Below are 16,424 nucleotides of genomic sequence, written 5' to 3'. Positions count from 1 at the left end.
ACCCCTATAATATGATGCTGCCACCCCCGTGCTTCACGGTTGGGATGGTGTTCTTCGGCTTGCAAGCGTCCCCCTATTTCCTCCAAACATAACGATGGTCATTACGGCCAAACAGTTCTATTTTTGTTTCATCAGACCAGAGGACATTTCTCCAAAAAGTACCATCTTTGTCCCCATGTGCAGTTGCAAACCGTAGTATGGCTTTTTTATGGCGGTTTTGGAGCAGTGGCTTCTTCCTTGCTGAGCGGCCTTTCAGGTTATGTCGATATAGGACTCGTTTTACTGTGGATATAGATGCTTTTGAACCTGTTTCCTCCAGCATCTTCACAAGGTCCTTTGCTGTTGTTCTGGGATTGATTTGCACTTTTCGCACCAAAGCACATTCATCTCTAGGAGACAGAATGCGTCTCCTTCCTGAGCGGTATGACGGATGCGTGGTCCCATGGTGTTTATTCTTGCGTACTATTGTTTGTACAGATGAACGTGGTACCTTCAGGCATTTGGAAATTGCTCCCAAGGATGAACCAGACTTGTGGTGGTCTACAATTTTTTTTTCCTGAGGTCTTGTCTGATTTCTTTTGATTTTCCCATGATGTCAAGCAAAGAGGCACTGAGTTTGAAGTTAGGCCTTGAAATACATCCACAGGTACTCCTCCAATTGACTCAGATTGGGGCGGCAGGGTAGCCTAGTGGTTAGAGTGTTGGACTATTAATCGAAAGGTTGCAAGTTCGAATCCCCGAGCTGCCCCTGAACAAGGCCCACTGTTCCTAGGCCGTCATAAGAATTTAACTGACCTGCCTAGTTAAATAAAGGTCAAATAAAAAAATTAAAATTTGCCTATCAGAAGCTTCTAAAGCCATAACATCAACTTCCGGAATTTCCCAAGCTGTTTAAAGGCACAGTCAACTTAGTGTGTGTAAACTTCTGACCCACTGGAATTGTGACACAGTGAATTATAAGTGAAATAATCTGTCTGTAAACAATTGTTGGAAAAATGACTTGTGTCATGCACAAAGTAGATGTCCTAACCGACTTGCCAAAACTATAGTTTGTTAACAAGAAATGTGTGGAGTGGTAGAAAAACAAGTTTTAATGACTCCAACCTAAGTGTGGTACTGTAAGTATGGTACTGGTACTGTACAGTTGAAGTCGGAAGTTTACATACACTTAGGTTGGAGTCATTAAAACTTGTTTTTATGTGTCACAATTCCAGTGGGTCAGAAGTTTACACTAAGTTGACTGTGCCTGAAATTCCAGAAATTGATGTCAAGGTTTTAGAAGCTTCTGATAGGCTATTTTTTTATTTGACCTTTATTTAACTAGGCAGGTCAGTTAAGAACATTTGGACACATTTACCTCATTCAAGGGTTTTTCGTTATTTGTACTATTTTTCTACATTGTAGAATAATAGTGAAGACATCAAAACTATGAAATAACACAGGGAATAATGTGGTAACCAAAAAAGTGTTAAACAAATCAAAATATATTTTATACTTGAGATTATTCAAAGTAGCCACCCTTTGCCTTGATGACAGCTTTGCACCCACTTAGCATTCTCTCAACCACTGGTACTGTACATACATAGATAAATAAATACAGTGCATTCGGAAAGTATTCAGACCCATTTACTTTTTCTACATTTTGTTATGTTACAGCCTTATTCTAAAATGGATGAAAAATAAAAATGTTCTCATCAAGCTACACACATTACCCCATTTTGACAAAGCAAAAACAGGTTTTTAGAAATGTTAGAAAATGTATAAAAAAACAAAAATATTACATTTACATAAGTACACTGCTCAAAAAAATAAAGGGAACACTTAAACAACACAATGTAACTCCAAGTCAATCACACTTCTGTGAAATCAAACTGTCCACATAGGAAGCAACACTGATTGACAATAAATTTCACATGCTGTTGTGCAAATGGAATAGACAACAGGTGGAAATTATAGGGAATAAGCAAGACACCCCAAATAAAGGAGTGGTTCTGCAGGTGGGGACCACAGACCACTTCTCAGTTCCTATGCTTCCTGGCTGATGTTTTGCTCACTTTTGAATGCTGGCGGTGCTTTCACTCTAGTGGTAGCATGAGACGGAGTCTACAAACCACACAAGTGGCTCAGGTAGTGCAGCTCATCCAGGATGGCACATCAATGCGAGCTGTGGCAAGAAGGTTTGCTGTGTCTGCCAGCGTAGTGTCCAGAGCATGGAGGCGCTACCAGGAGACAGGCCAGTACATCAGGAGATGTGGAGGAGGCCGTAGCAGGGCAACAACCCAGCAGCAGGACAGCTACCTTCGCCTTTGTGCAAGGAGGAGCAGGAGAAGCACTGCCAGAGCCCTGCAAAATGACCTCCAGCAGGCCACAAATGTGCATGTGTCTGCTCAAACGGTCAGAAACAGACTCCATGAGGGTGGTATGAGGGCCCGACGTCCACAGGTGGGGGTTGTGCTTACAGCCCAACACCGTGCAGGACGTTTGGCATTTGCCAGAGAACACCAAGATTGGCAAATTCGCCACTGGCGCCCTGTGCTCTTCACAGATGAAAGCAGGTTCACACTGAGCACGTGACAGACGTGACAGAGTCTGGAGACGCCGTGGAGAACGTTCTGCTGCCTGCAACATCCTCCAGCATGACCGGTTTGGCGGTGGGTCAGTCATGGTGTGGGGTGGCATTTCTTTGGGGGGCCGCACAGCCCTCCATGTGCTCGCCAGAGGTAGCCTGACTGCCATTAGGTACTGAGATGAGATCCTCAGACCCCTTGTGAGACCATATGCTGGTGCGGTTGGCCCTGGGTTCCTCCTAATGCAAGACAATGCTAGACCTCATGTGGCTGGAGTGTGTCAGCAGTTCCTGCAAGAGGAAGGCATTGATGCTATGGACTGGCCCGCCCGTTCCCCAGACCTGAATCCAATTGTGCACATCTGGGACATCATGTCTCGCTCCATCCACCAACGCCACGTTGCACCACAGACTGTCTAGGAGTTGGCGGATGCTTTAGTCCAGGTCTGGGAGGAGATCCCTCAGGAGACCATCCGCCACCTCATCAGGAGCATGCCCAGGCATTGTAGGGAGGTCATACAGGCACGTGGAGGCCACACACACTACTGAGCCTCATTTTGACTTGTTTTAAGGACATTACATCAAAGTTGGATCAGCCTGTAGTGTGGTTTTCCACTTTAATTTTGAGTGTGACTCCAAATCCAGACCTCCATGGGTTGATAAATTGGATTTCCATTGATTATTTTTGTGTGATTTTGTTGTCAGCACATTCAACTATGTAAAGAAAAAAGTATTTAATAAGATTATTTCTTTCATTCAGATCTAGGATGTGTTGTTTAAGTGTTCCCTTTATTTTTTTTAGCAGTATATTCAGACACTTTACACGTACTTTGTTGAAGCATATTCGGAAGCGATTACAGCCTTGAGTCTTCTTGGGGCGGCAGGTAGCCTAGTGGTTAGAGTGCTGGGCCAGTAACCGAAATACCTGAGCTGACAAGGTAAAAATCTGTCATTCTGCCCCTGAACAAAGCAGTAAACCCACTGTTCCCCGGTAGGCCATCATTGTAAATAAGAATTTGTTTTTAACTGACCTGCCTCGTTAAATAAAGATAAAATAAATATTGGATATGAGGCCACAAGCTTGGCATGCCTGCATTTGGGGAGTTTCTCCCATACTTCTCTGCAGATCCTCTCAAGTTTTGTCAGGTTGGATGGGGAACATCGCTGCACACCTATTGTCAGGACTCTCCAGAGATGTTCAAGTCCTGGCTCTGGCTGGGCCACTCGAGGACATTCAGAGACTTGTCCCGAAGTCACTTGGCTGTGTGCTTAGGATTGTTGTCCTGTTGGAAGGTGAATCTTCGCCCCAGTCTGAGGTCCTGAGCGCTCTGGAGCAGGTTTTCATCAACGATCTCGCTGTACTTTGCTCCGTTCATCTTTCCCTCAACCCATGACTAGTCTCCCAGTCCCTGCCGCTGAAAAACATCCCCACAGCATGAAGCTGCCACTACCATGCTTCACCTTAATGATGTTTCCAGGTTTCCTCCAGCCGTGACGCTTGGCATTCAGGCCAAGTTTCATCAGACCAGAGAATCTTTTTTCTCATGGTCTGAGAATCCTTTAAGGTGCCTTTTTAACAAACTCCAAGCGGCCTGTCATGTGCCTTTTACTGAGGATTGGCTTCCCTCTGTCCACTCTACTATAAAGGTCTGATTGGTGGAGTGCTACAGAGATGTTTGTCCTTCTGGAAGTTTCTCCCATCTCCAGAGAGGAACTCTGGAGCTCTGCCAGAGTGACCATTGGGTTCCTTTTCCCCCGATTGCTCAGTTTGGCTGGGTGGGTCAGCTCTAGGAAGAGTCTTGGTGGTTCCAAACTTCTTCCATTTAAGAGTGGAGGCCACTGTGTTATTGGGGACCTTCAATACTGCAGTACCCTTCCCTAGATCTGTGCCTCGACACAATCCTATCTCGGAGCTCTACAAACAATTCCTTTAACCTCATGGCTTGGTTTTTGCTCTGACATGTGCTGTCAGCTGTGGGATCCTTATACAGACAGGTGCCTTTCCAAGTTATGTCCAGTCAATTGAATTTCCCCACAGGTGGACTCCAAACAAGTTGTAGAAACATCTCAAGGATGATCAATGGAAACAGGATGCACCTGAGCTCAATTTCGAGTCTCATAGCAAAGGGTCTGAATACTTAAGTAACTAAGGTATTATTTTTTTTGTAACACATTTGCAAACATGTCTAAAAACCTGTTTTCGCTTTGTCATTTTGGGGTATTGTGTATAGATTGTGGAGGAAAACCTTTTATTCATTCCATTTTAGAATAAGGCTGTAACAAAATGTGGAAAAAGCGAAGGGGTCTGAATACTTTTTGAATGTGTGTGTGTTCAAGATATCATCCTAATGTTAGATCAAACCCTATCTAGAACTTAATGGGGATCTTAGCTTATGTTCTGGGAATGTTCCCAGTTTGCTGTGTGCTGTCTGAAATAGTCAGCTGAGAATCACCCCCATCTCACCTGATGGAGAAGAAAGAGTCCGCTGACAAGTGTATCATCTGTCTCCCTCGCTGATGTTTATCACCACAGTAAGAGGTATAGGCAGGCAGACATTCATCACTGGATAGAGAGGAAAAGTAGTACATTGTCAACAACAGACTTGGTATTGAGCAGATGGTTTGGGGAATGATGTCTCTGCTTGGTGATTGACATCAGAATGCCTCACTGAATGGCAATGATCTCTCACTGGTCTGTTTCATTGTAAGGACTGTCTCTCTACACTTCATGTGTCTGTCCTTGACAATTAGACTGTCTTTGTTACTCTCCTGCAGTAGCATGCCCATGCACACTCATGTGCATGTCACACATACACATACATATCCTCTCAATATACTTATTACAGGCTATGCTAAAACCCTACACTCCAACCCGAGTACTCCGTTCTGCCACCTCTGGTCTCTTGGCCCTCCCACACCTACGGGAGGGCAGCTTCTGCTCAGCCCAGTTAAAGCTCTTTTCTGTCCTGGCACCGCAATAGTGGAACCAGCTCCTGCTCATCATCGAAAAACATCTGAAACCCTACCTCTTGAAATAGTATCTTAAATAATCCCACAGCACCCCCCCCCCCCCCCCCCCCCCCCTTGTTCGCACCTCCTCCTCAGCATCTGCTAAATGACAAAAATGTAAATGTTTAGAAGTTTTAAAAAATTAGGTGTTGAAATGGATTGGGTAACAAACCCATTCCACCTTTTTATTATCGATGACAGAGCTGTAATAGTGGAAGTACTGAGTGTTGACTGATTGGCTGTACTTTGTGTGTTTCAGCTAGCCAGACACAGCAAGTTCCTGCAGCAGAGCTTGAGGCCGCCAGCGGCGGGGCTGCTTCTGAACGATGACACGGAGGCAGACGACGCCCTTGGTTACTATGCCAACCACACCGCTCAGATAGAGGTAGACCTCACCCAGACAGTCTTCATCCAATCACATCATCCTATTATCTCAATCCAGTGGCAAAAACTGGGTAAAACTAGTTGAAATTACATCATGATTTTTATTTCATCCAGTTTTTGGTTGTAATGACACCAAATCATCCAATTTTGCTCGATGGAAAGCTACAGGCCTCTTCTGCACTTGTTTTTGCTCAGGGGTTTGTGATATATGGCCATGGGCTGTATCCAGGCAAACTGCATTGCGCCTTGCGTAAGAGCAGTCCTTAGCTGTGGTATATTGGCCATATTCCACACCTCCTCGGGCCTTATTTTTAAATATACAGTACCAGTCAAAAGTTTGGACACAGCTACTCATTCAAGGGTTTTTCTTTATTTTTACTATTTTCTACATTGTAGAATATTAGTGAAAGACATCAAAACTATGAAATAACATATGGAATCACATAATTTCTTCAAAGTAGCTACCCTTTGCCTTGATGACAGCTTTGCACACTCTTGGCATTCTCTAAACCAGCTTCATGAGGTAGACACCTGCAATGCATTTCAATTAGATATACCCCTGAAAGTACAGCTACTTTTGTTCTTAGTCTTAGGTGTATCATATCATGTTCTTTCCTCAGATTGTGCGTCACGACCGCACCATGGAGCAGATAGTGTTTCCAGTGCCCAACATCTGTGAGTACCTGACAGAGGAGTCCAAGACGCGCGTGTTCACTACAACCGAGAGGGACGACCAGGGCAGCAAGGTCAACGACTTCTTCACGCAGTTTGATGACCTCTACAATGAGATGCGCTGGCAGAAGAAGATACGCAGTAAGATACATTTTACACTGATGAACAATTCTGGTGGTGAAATAATGGCTACATTGTGATACAGGGACATTAATCAGTTGTCCCGTGTCTCTATAGACAACCTGGCTCTGTTCTGGTTCTCTCGGCACATCTCTCTGTGGGGAAGCATCTCTTTCTACCTAGCCGTTCTAGTCAACGTGGCCGTGGCTCTTTTCTACCCCTTTGGAGATGACGGAGATGAAGGTGAGATGTCCTACAGCAAGTTCTTATTCATTAGGGACAGTTTGAAATACATAATGTCCTCATCTGCTTGCATGTGCCTCCCCTATCAAGGTGTTTTTGTACTTCCCTTATGCACTACGCTTTTCTGCACGCTTACTATACCACCGGTCAATATAATCTACCAGTCGACTGTCTATCCTGCCATTTATCCATAGTGACAATAGTGGTAGTTGGATTGTGTGTCTAGACCTGTAATCGGTTAATCATACCAAACATAAAATAATTTGATTGTGACCGACGGGCTCGATTCGGTCTTTATGTAGCAAAATTGGAAATTGTGTTTTTTACATTGGATAAACGTAGAGACTCAGAGCTATAAAATGGTATGTCATACACTACAGTTGAGGAACAATGGGAAAGTAATTCTGCTTTGAAAGTTAATAAACTTGTAACCTCACTTTTGAGAAAATAGCCCTTGAATGTTTTGGTACTACTACTGGAAAGCCCTTCTTTGTCTACACCCATTCAGCATCGTTCACACCCTTTTAAACTTTAGCCCCACCCATCTCTTTAAGGATTCACATGTGAGGCTATGTACTAAACAACCACAGTTTTTCAAGACTAAAGGCTGGTTTATACTACGGATGTGTTTGCAAATTTAATCTTCAGTGGCTGAGTGTGCTCTGGGTGTTCGTAAGCTCAGAGTGTTGCCAGATTGGCCATTCGAAAAATTGAGAGCGTTTAATTCTCAGAGCGTTCAGAGCGCACACTGAACGCTCTGGCTGAAAAGTAGGGTTGATCCAAGCATTCTGACCTAACAGCAGCAGTCAAGCACCCAAGCTACCTGGCTAATGTTGGCTAGCTTGCTAGCTACTTCCAGACACAAATGAGAGAACAGCTCACTCTGACCATTTTACTCGCTCTAACAGAGCTGGTTAGGCTGTTTTTATGTTATCTGGAGCATTGGTGACGGCAACTGTGCTGCTGGCAATAATGTAATTACGCTTTTTTTGCCAAATTTATCTGGCACCAACCATATTTAACGTGTGTTGAGCGTTCGTAAATTCGTCAGTTATTCTGCGCTCTGGCACACTCAGACGAGTGCTCTGAAATCGGAGTAGATAGCCAGAGCGAATTTACCAGCTACGTCTATCGAAAGTTGTTGCAGTGACAACATAAACATTCTATTGAAATAGTTAGCAGTCTTTTGTTTAGACATGTATCTAGCTAGCTAAACAATGAACCATAATCCCAACTTATAACGTTGCTACCCTGCATGAATCTGAAGGTAGCTAACCAAACAGGTTCAATGTTAGCTAGCTAACATTAGGCTTTAACTAGCAATCCAAATGGCTCTGAGATATGAATAATATTACTACACAGATCACACACAACGTTAGCTAGCTAGCCAGCCTATTAACTTTAGCTAGCTAGTTAACAGTACACTTTAACTTGAAATGAAAATTACTTTCTGACAAAATTAGTAATGTGAAATATCTGAAAATGTAGCTATCTAGACTCTCTTACCCGTATACATGGATGGATGCTTCTACCTCTGTCACGAATGTCATGGTTGCCCATAGTTTGAAAATGTAATGCGGAGCCTTCTGTGTGATCTCTTTTCGACTCCATCTGCATATTTGCAGTCAAACACCAGAATTTTCTCCATCTCCTTAGCTATCATACTCAAATTCCAATATTTCAAAACTCGGTCCTTCAGAAAGTGGACAGCAACACTTATGCAGTTCTACTACGTGATATCTTTTTTAAAAAGCTGTGTTAGAAAGTATTACCAACACATACTGACCAGCTCATATTATAGACCGAAGCTCGCTACATGGCAGACCAATCCGAACTCCTCTATCGGCATGTCCAGCCTACTCACTTTCTCAGCCAGTCATGGCTACCTGGAAGATTTCGGTCTTTTTTCCATGGCTAAACCAACTAGGCTCGTAATTTAACAATGATATTCATATTTACAGATGGCATACAAGTTTGTTATTAACTTCACTAGGGTAGGGGGCAGCATTTGGAATTTTGGATGAAAAGCGTGCCCAAATTAAACTGCCTGCTACCTAGGCCCAGAAGCTAGGATATGCATATAATTGGTAGATTTGGATAGAAAACACTCTAAAGTTTCCAGAACTGATATGGCAGGCAAAAACCTGAGGAAAATCCATCCAGGAAGTACTATTATTTTGAATGGCTGCTTTTCCATTGAAAGCCTATCCACCATACAAAGACTTAGGACCCAGTTCACGATCTCTATGGCTTCTTCTACATGTGGCCAGTCTCTTTAGGCATTATTTCAGGCTTTTACTCTGAAAAATGAGGGAGATACAGCACGTTCAATGAGTGGTCAGTGGAAATGTCCAGACATGAGCCCAGCGCGTGATCAGGCCTTTCTTGTTTCTCCTTTTCTATTGACGAAGCTTTTGTCCGGTTGAAATATTATTGATTATTTATGACAAAAACAACCTGGGGATTGATTTTAAACATAGTTTGACATGTTTCTACGAACTTTTATTGTACGTTTTTTGACTTTTCGTCTGGATGTTGAGAGCTCGCTTTGTGCCTTTGGATTACGGAACTAAACGCACCAACAAAACGGAGGTTTTTGGACATAAAGAGGGACATTTTCAAACAAAACGAACATTTATTGTGTAACATGTAGTCCTGGGAGTGCCACCAGATGAAGATCATCAAAGGTTAGTGATTCATTTAATCGCTATTTCTGACTTTTGTGAGTCCTCTCCTTGGCTGGAAAATGTCTGTATGGTTTCTTGTGGCTAGGCGCTGTCCTAACATAATCGCATGGTGTGCTTTTGCCGTAAAGCCTTTTTGAAATCGGACACTGTGGTTGGATTAACAAGAAGTTTATCTTTAAAATGGTGTATAATACTTGTATGTTTGAGGAATTTTAATTATGGGATTTCTGTTGTTTGAATTTGGCGCCCTGCAATTTCACTGGCTGTTGTCGAGGTGGGACGCTAGCATCCCAATGATACCAGAGAGGTTAAGGCACATGAAAGTTCACATGTTCCTGAAGGCAATTCTGCCAAAAATCGTATTTTGATTAAAAAAAAAATTGTAAGTTTTTGTTCAAATGACTGTCCTGTGAAGTAGTGAAGGGCAACTTACGCCTAGTTTCCTGAAACGAGTCACAATTTTCTATATAAATCTACAAGATAGAGGAATAGCTGATAGGCAGTGGAGGCCAGGTGCTTCATTGCACATGAAAGAACAGTGAAGACAGGCAGCTCAAAAAGCTCCCCTATTGATCTTGTTTTAGGGACTATAAAATGATCCTACCTAGACTAGCCTACAACACCACAATCCAATGAATAATTTCATAATTGTTTTCTAGTGATCACAATTCTACTCTAGGCTGTAAACTGCAGTGAAAATGTCATTTGAATAATGGCGCAAAAGCACTGTTATTTGAATGTTTGATTTCATTCATTCCATTTGGATCAGGAGTGGGTCTACTCTCAACAGTTTACAGAAAGGCACAGTAGCAGGCCAGTCTGGCTGTATTTTTACTTCTGATGCGCTGTCTGTTGCCAATCATCATTATCCCAAGTTGCCCTGGCCACAGGCCTATGCTCCCAGCAGGCCCAGTTATTCAGGAAAGCTTAACACGAGCAGCCATTCCTCGACCTAGACCCTAACGCTTCAATATAGCCTAAATATTTGTCATTTAACTTTTTAAATGTATTACCTTTTGTGTGTGGCATAAACACAACTAGTCACAATATTCTCATCTGATTATACTACTTGAAAAGTCTCCTGTAGGCGATCTGTGCATGTTCATCCACTCCACTCTAATAGAATTCCAGCATCCGAACTGTGCAACTGCCATTCGATTAATGGAAAGAGAAACACCAAAATAGTAATGACATTTGGAGATTGTCAAACCAAACCATCGATGCTGAGTAGGGAGGGATGTATTTTCATTTTTTTATTTTATTTACATTTACATTTTAGTCATTTAGCAGATGCTCTTATCCAGAGCGACTTACAGTAGTGAATGCAAACATTTCATACATTTTTTTCTCCGTACTGGTCCCCCGTGGGAATCGAACCCACAACCCTGGCGTTGCAAACACCATGCTTTACCAACTGAGCCACACGGGACAAATTTAGATTCTGTTCTTGATTGTGTTGTTGAAAACGCAAACCATTATGATAAGCGCTCGAAGTCGGTAATCGGTATACAGTTGTGTTGATTATTGGTTGTGTGTGGTGCATTGGCACAGAAACCTGTTTCTGGAAAATTTGTTGCATATATTTGTATATAATTATAAACTGGGTGGTTCGAACCCTTAATGCTGATTTGGCTGACAGCCGTGGTATATCAGACCACGGGTATGACAAAATATTTATTTTGGTTGGTAACCAGTTTATAATAGCAATAAGGCACCTCGGGAGTTTGTGGTATATGGACAATATACCACGGCTAAGGGCTGTATCCAGGCATATACCACACCTCCTCATGCCTTTTTGCTTAATATAGCATCAAATTGTGAAAATCAGATTTCCCCCCAGCTGATCATTGTCTGCAGCCGGCTCTGATCGTAGTGTAGTGAAACAGGCAGGGAGAGTGAGCTCGTCCGTGGTGGTCAGCAAACCCTCAAACTTCTGGCCTGTTAGCCCTGCGTGGCAAAACCATGCTGAAGGTCGTAAAGTCGATATCCACGTTTATGAACATAGGGTTGCTACAGGGTTTACAGTACAAGAGAAGGGTCATGTGAAAATATTTTTGACGTTGGGGAGGGGGGGTGCGTCTTTTTCGACCAGTCCCTTAGGGCACATGGTAACAAAAAAAACACGAAAGCAAGCGTTTCTTATTGGACATGTTCAGTTAGTCCCTACCTGTTTTTGGTCCATTTTCTTCCGTTTGATGCCAACTGAGCACGACCCAGTAATTCCCAAAGGGTCCCAAGTGGCTCTGGAATCCACTAGTGAGTTAAGCTGTTTATCTTAGGTGAAGGCTAAAGCCTGGATTGTGGCTGGAAACATGACTTCTCATTTCATGATAGTAATAGCGAAATCTAAAGGTAGATCATGATGCAAAAAGTTAAGCACAGAAGGAAAGTCCCAATCTTGTATGGCGAATTCTACATGATCATGTGCCTGATAATCACAGTAAATGTTGGTTCATGTGCTAAGGTAAGTGTTTATGAGATGCACGAGGTCAGTGGTTTGGATATCGCCAGTCTTCCCTTTGGGCCATTGTTTGACATTCCCCGCTGTTGCCTATTGTGACTGTCTCTCGAGAGGCAGAGAACCCAGAGTGTTGTGCCAAGTGCTAGACTGGTCCCAGATCTGTTTGTGCGGTCTTGGCAGTTGCAACTTAGCTATAGGCTTGTCCCCAACTGGCAATACGGCACAAACAGATCTGGGACCAGGCTATAATGAAGCACTCTGCTCTGTTGCATAATACATGAACCCAAAGGCTTCAAATGCCAACTCTCTGAACAGTGTCAATGTCTTCATCTGTATTTGTTGTTTGTTTGTTTGTTTACTCCGTTCCCAGGCATTCTGCCCCCCTTTGTGTCCATCCTGCTGTGGGTGGCGTTGGTGGTGTGCACCGCCATGCTCTTCATCCTGCCCAAACCAGGGAGTGTCCGGCCCTTCCTGGTCTCTGTCATACTGCGCTCTATTTACACATTGGGCCTGGGCCCGACCCTGCTGCTACTGGGGGCCGCCAATGTAAGTACATTAAAGTAAAATACAGACAAAATAGTTTTAAGTAAATGTACAGTGTAATATTAAAAACTCTTGTTTTGTCATCTCAGCATCATCTTCTATTGAAGCCATCTTTCAGTCCTCCTCTTTCCTCTCCTCTCTCCAGCTCCTAAATAAGATAGTGTTCCTGGTGAGCTTCGTGGGCAACCAGGGGACGTTCACGCGGGGCTACAAGGCGGTGGTCATGGACATGCCCTTCCTCTACCACGTGGGCTACATCATCGTCTGTATGCTGGGCCTCTTCGTCCATGAGTTCTTCTACAGCTTCCTGGTTAGTGGAAACAATCTTTGCAGCACTTCACCATTTAAGTAAAAAAAATACAAGAACTTTATATTATTATTGCTCATTTGTAATTTTAAATATCCATCCAATTCAATGAACTGGATTAATTTAACTTGAAAGTACTTGGTTATTATTCGGAAAACATAAAATGGACGTTTAACAGTGATCTTGATTAAGTCTGGACCTTTCTTGGTGCCATGTGATGCCGGCAGGTGGTTATAGTGTGGTTCCATCATTTAGCTTCATGGTCGACTTGTTCCCCCACTTGAACCAGGTTTTTCAGACACAGCTGCATTTGCAGAAAGCCACATCCTCTCCTATTTTTGCTGTTGCTGTTGCTGTTCGGAAGCTATGTGATGTCTGGTTCCTTTACAGCTCTCCTAAAGCTGTGGGTGCCCGTGTGTGTCCCTGTGTCTGCATATGTCTGACTGTGTGTCTGTCCCCCTCAGCTTTTTGATCTGCTGAACCGTGAGGAGACCCTGCTGAACGTGATCAAGAGCGTGACACGTAATGGGCGCTCCATCGTCCTCACGGCTGTGCTGGCCCTCATTCTGGTCTACCTCTTCTCCATCGTGGGCTTCCTCTTCCTCAAGGATGACTTCCTCATGGACGTGCAACGTCTGCCAGGTCAGTACCCATAGACGTCCCCTTGTCTTCAGCCCAGAACCTTGTACTCTATCCTAGGTGCCTGCACTGTAAACCACCGTCACCCCCTACTCACTACCTTTGCCTCTATACCCTACCCTTGGTCTCTGCACTTTTACCCCTGTTCAATTAGTACTAGTACCCAATGTTCCTCAAGCCCTATACTACTCTAGGTCTCTGCCCATTTACTCTGCTCTGTCACCCCCCCTGTTCCCCCACACTACCCCACCCTCCTCAGCCTGTTCTGCTGATCGCTGATATTGTCACTGCAAAGTATAAGGTACATGATCTCTGATGTTGCTCCCGAACACCTCTTACACTGGACTGTGGCCACATTGTCTCCCCATTAGTCCTGCCACCCACACCTGCCCTTCAATACCCACACCTGACTGGCCAATTCTATGTCCCTCGATCGTAAGAACTTCCTCATACAGCCAGTATACAATCTGACCACTATCTAATAATGACGTCAGTGCAATTCATTTTGCCCACTAGGTAGAAGGGCTGTGTGATTTTTGCACGTTAATCCATATGTCTGTATCGCAGAATCAAGGTTTTTTGTATTTTTCATTTTTATGAGTGTTTATGTCCGCTTGTTGTCTTTTTGGTCTCGTTCGCTCCTTCTGTACTGTGTGCACCTTCCCATTTATTCCAGATATATGTATATAATGACGAGATGCTTATGTCTCTGCCCTAGCAATAGCAGTTGTTGTCCCAAAGGCGGAAGGCAGGCGACAAGCGTCGGTTCAAAATAAGCGCATATAAAAGAATTGGGCTTATTTTGGACAGATTCTGGCAAGAGTGAAACCTCTTGCTTCTCCTCTTTCTCTATGGTTTACATACACACCCAAGCCCACTCTGACAAATGGTTTCGCTATTTGCATTTTATGTTTGGTCCAACAGAATGGGTCATATGGACACCGAAACACATGGAGACATTATTTTACTGTAATAGAGGAGAAGTTAACCTTTCGAACCATACCCTGTTTATGTTTCAACTCCTCAAACTTCGAGCGGCGCAGACACTACTAAAATGGATGTGTCAATGAACATTAATTCTGGAAAAATAATGGCCAGTTTGTTGCGTGCATTACGCTACCACGTATCGCTCTCAGCCTTTTAGTCAAGTAAAGATTGTTATACTGGCTGTTTAGTCCGTGTTTTATAAACGTGCAATAAGCAGAAATCAATTATATAAGGAATTGCCAACTGGTTCTCATTCTGAGAAATATGGTAGGCCACTTGATTTCAACATCTGAGCAAAGTGGACAGGCTAGCATGCTGTTCAAACATTTGGAGAAGGACAGAATGCTGTGTTCATAACAATTCAACTCTTTTACCTTGTTAGCTAGCAAATAGATCCAAGTTGGCTAAACTTCAAATATAAAGATTAGCAGGCTACTCATTAGCACGTGGACTTGTGCTTGAGAGATTGTTTATGAGATCGGTGTTAATTTTCTATAATGCCTGCTGCATTATTAGTGAAGGTGCATTATGCATGTTTCTGGTTAAATTTGTAACAAAAAGGGTATTTTTATAGACAGACCTGAAAGACAGATCTGTGATTATTGCAAAAAAAAATATTCCTCCTCCACCACACTTTAGTTGGCACTATGCATTGGGGCAGGTAGCGTTCTCCTGGCATCCTCCAAGTCCAGATTTGTCCGTCGGACTGCCAGATGGTGAAGCGTGATTCATCACTCCAGAGAACGCATTTCCACTGAGTCCAATGGTGGTGAGCTTTACACCACTCCGGCAGTTTGAAACTCGGTAGTGAGTGTTGCAACTGAGGACAGACCATTTTTAGACGTTACGCGCTTCAGCGGTCCCGTTCTGTGAGCTTGTGTGGACTACCACTTTGTGGTTGAGCTGTTGTTGCTCCTAGACGTTTCCACTAAACAATAATAGCACTTACAGTTGACCGGGGCAACTCTAGCAGGGCAGACATTTGACAAACTGACTTGTTGGAAAGGTGGCATCCTATGATGGTGCCATGCTGAAAGTCACTGAGCTCTTCAGTACGGGCCATTCTACTGCTAATGTTTGTCTATGGAGATTGCATGGCTGTGTGCTCAATTTTATACTCATGTCAGCAACGGGTGTGACTGAAATAGTCAAGTCCACTAATTTGAATGGGTGTCCACATACTGTTGGCCGTGTAGTGTATATTGTGATTCGGCCCATAATTTAGAACAAATGGAGATATGAGTTTTTGCCCCTATCGCCCAGCCCTACTGGGTAGTTATCACCAGGAAGTTATCACCAGGCAGTATTTCATGAGACAGATGGCTCCATTATCATTACATGCTGCTCTCTCTTCACAGACGCTCTGCTAATTATTAGTGGAAAGGGGTTGGAGAGTAAACAGCATCTATTTTAGTGATGTCGCCAGTTGAAACTGAAGAAGGTTGATGTTTTGATTTGTCTCTGCAGTACTCATTAGGTTAGGCAGGATATACAGAGCAGTAGGATGGACTTTTTGTTTTCTGTCACAACAGCTATGTGGAATTGTCATTGAAAACTAGTAAACACATGTTTACTATACATAGCTAGTTTACTAGACTAAAGGTTTTTGATAAACCTGTTCTCTGTCTTGGTTGACTGACTGTCTGTGCTTGCATGTTTGTGTGCGCTTATACAGTGCCTTCAGAAAGTATTCACACCCATTGACTTTTTCCTCATTTGTGACCGACCGGCTCTATTTAGCAAAATTTGAAATTGTGTTTTTTACATTGGATAAAAGTAGTCTCAGAGCTAGCAAATTGTATGTCA

The 16,424-nt window shown here is 43.3% G+C and overlaps 1 protein-coding gene across 2 annotated transcripts in view; it reads left to right on the top strand.

Moving 5' to 3' along the window:
- The window catches only part of LOC100196824 (inositol 1,4,5-trisphosphate-gated calcium channel ITPR2), a 148,385-nt gene that overhangs the window by 102,547 nt on the left and 29,414 nt on the right, over positions 1 to 16,424 (top strand). For both annotated transcript variants that reach the window (XM_014125392.3, XM_014125393.3), the window contains exons 46-51: positions 5,835 to 5,960; positions 6,580 to 6,772; positions 6,869 to 6,994; positions 12,513 to 12,688; positions 12,831 to 12,995; positions 13,457 to 13,634. In XM_014125392.3, the coding sequence (XP_013980867.1) occupies positions 5,835 to 5,960; positions 6,580 to 6,772; positions 6,869 to 6,994; positions 12,513 to 12,688; positions 12,831 to 12,995; positions 13,457 to 13,634 (964 nt within the window). The remainder of the gene's footprint in view (positions 1 to 5,834; positions 5,961 to 6,579; positions 6,773 to 6,868; positions 6,995 to 12,512; positions 12,689 to 12,830; positions 12,996 to 13,456; positions 13,635 to 16,424) is intronic.

Source organism: Salmo salar, chromosome 10 (assembly GCF_965601325.2).
Source record: "Salmo salar chromosome 10, fSalSal1, whole genome shotgun sequence".
NCBI classification, from domain to species: Eukaryota; Metazoa; Chordata; class Actinopteri; order Salmoniformes; family Salmonidae; genus Salmo; species Salmo salar.
The sequence above is the reverse complement of the archived record's forward strand: the minus strand, read 5'-3'. Positions and strand labels throughout refer to the sequence as shown.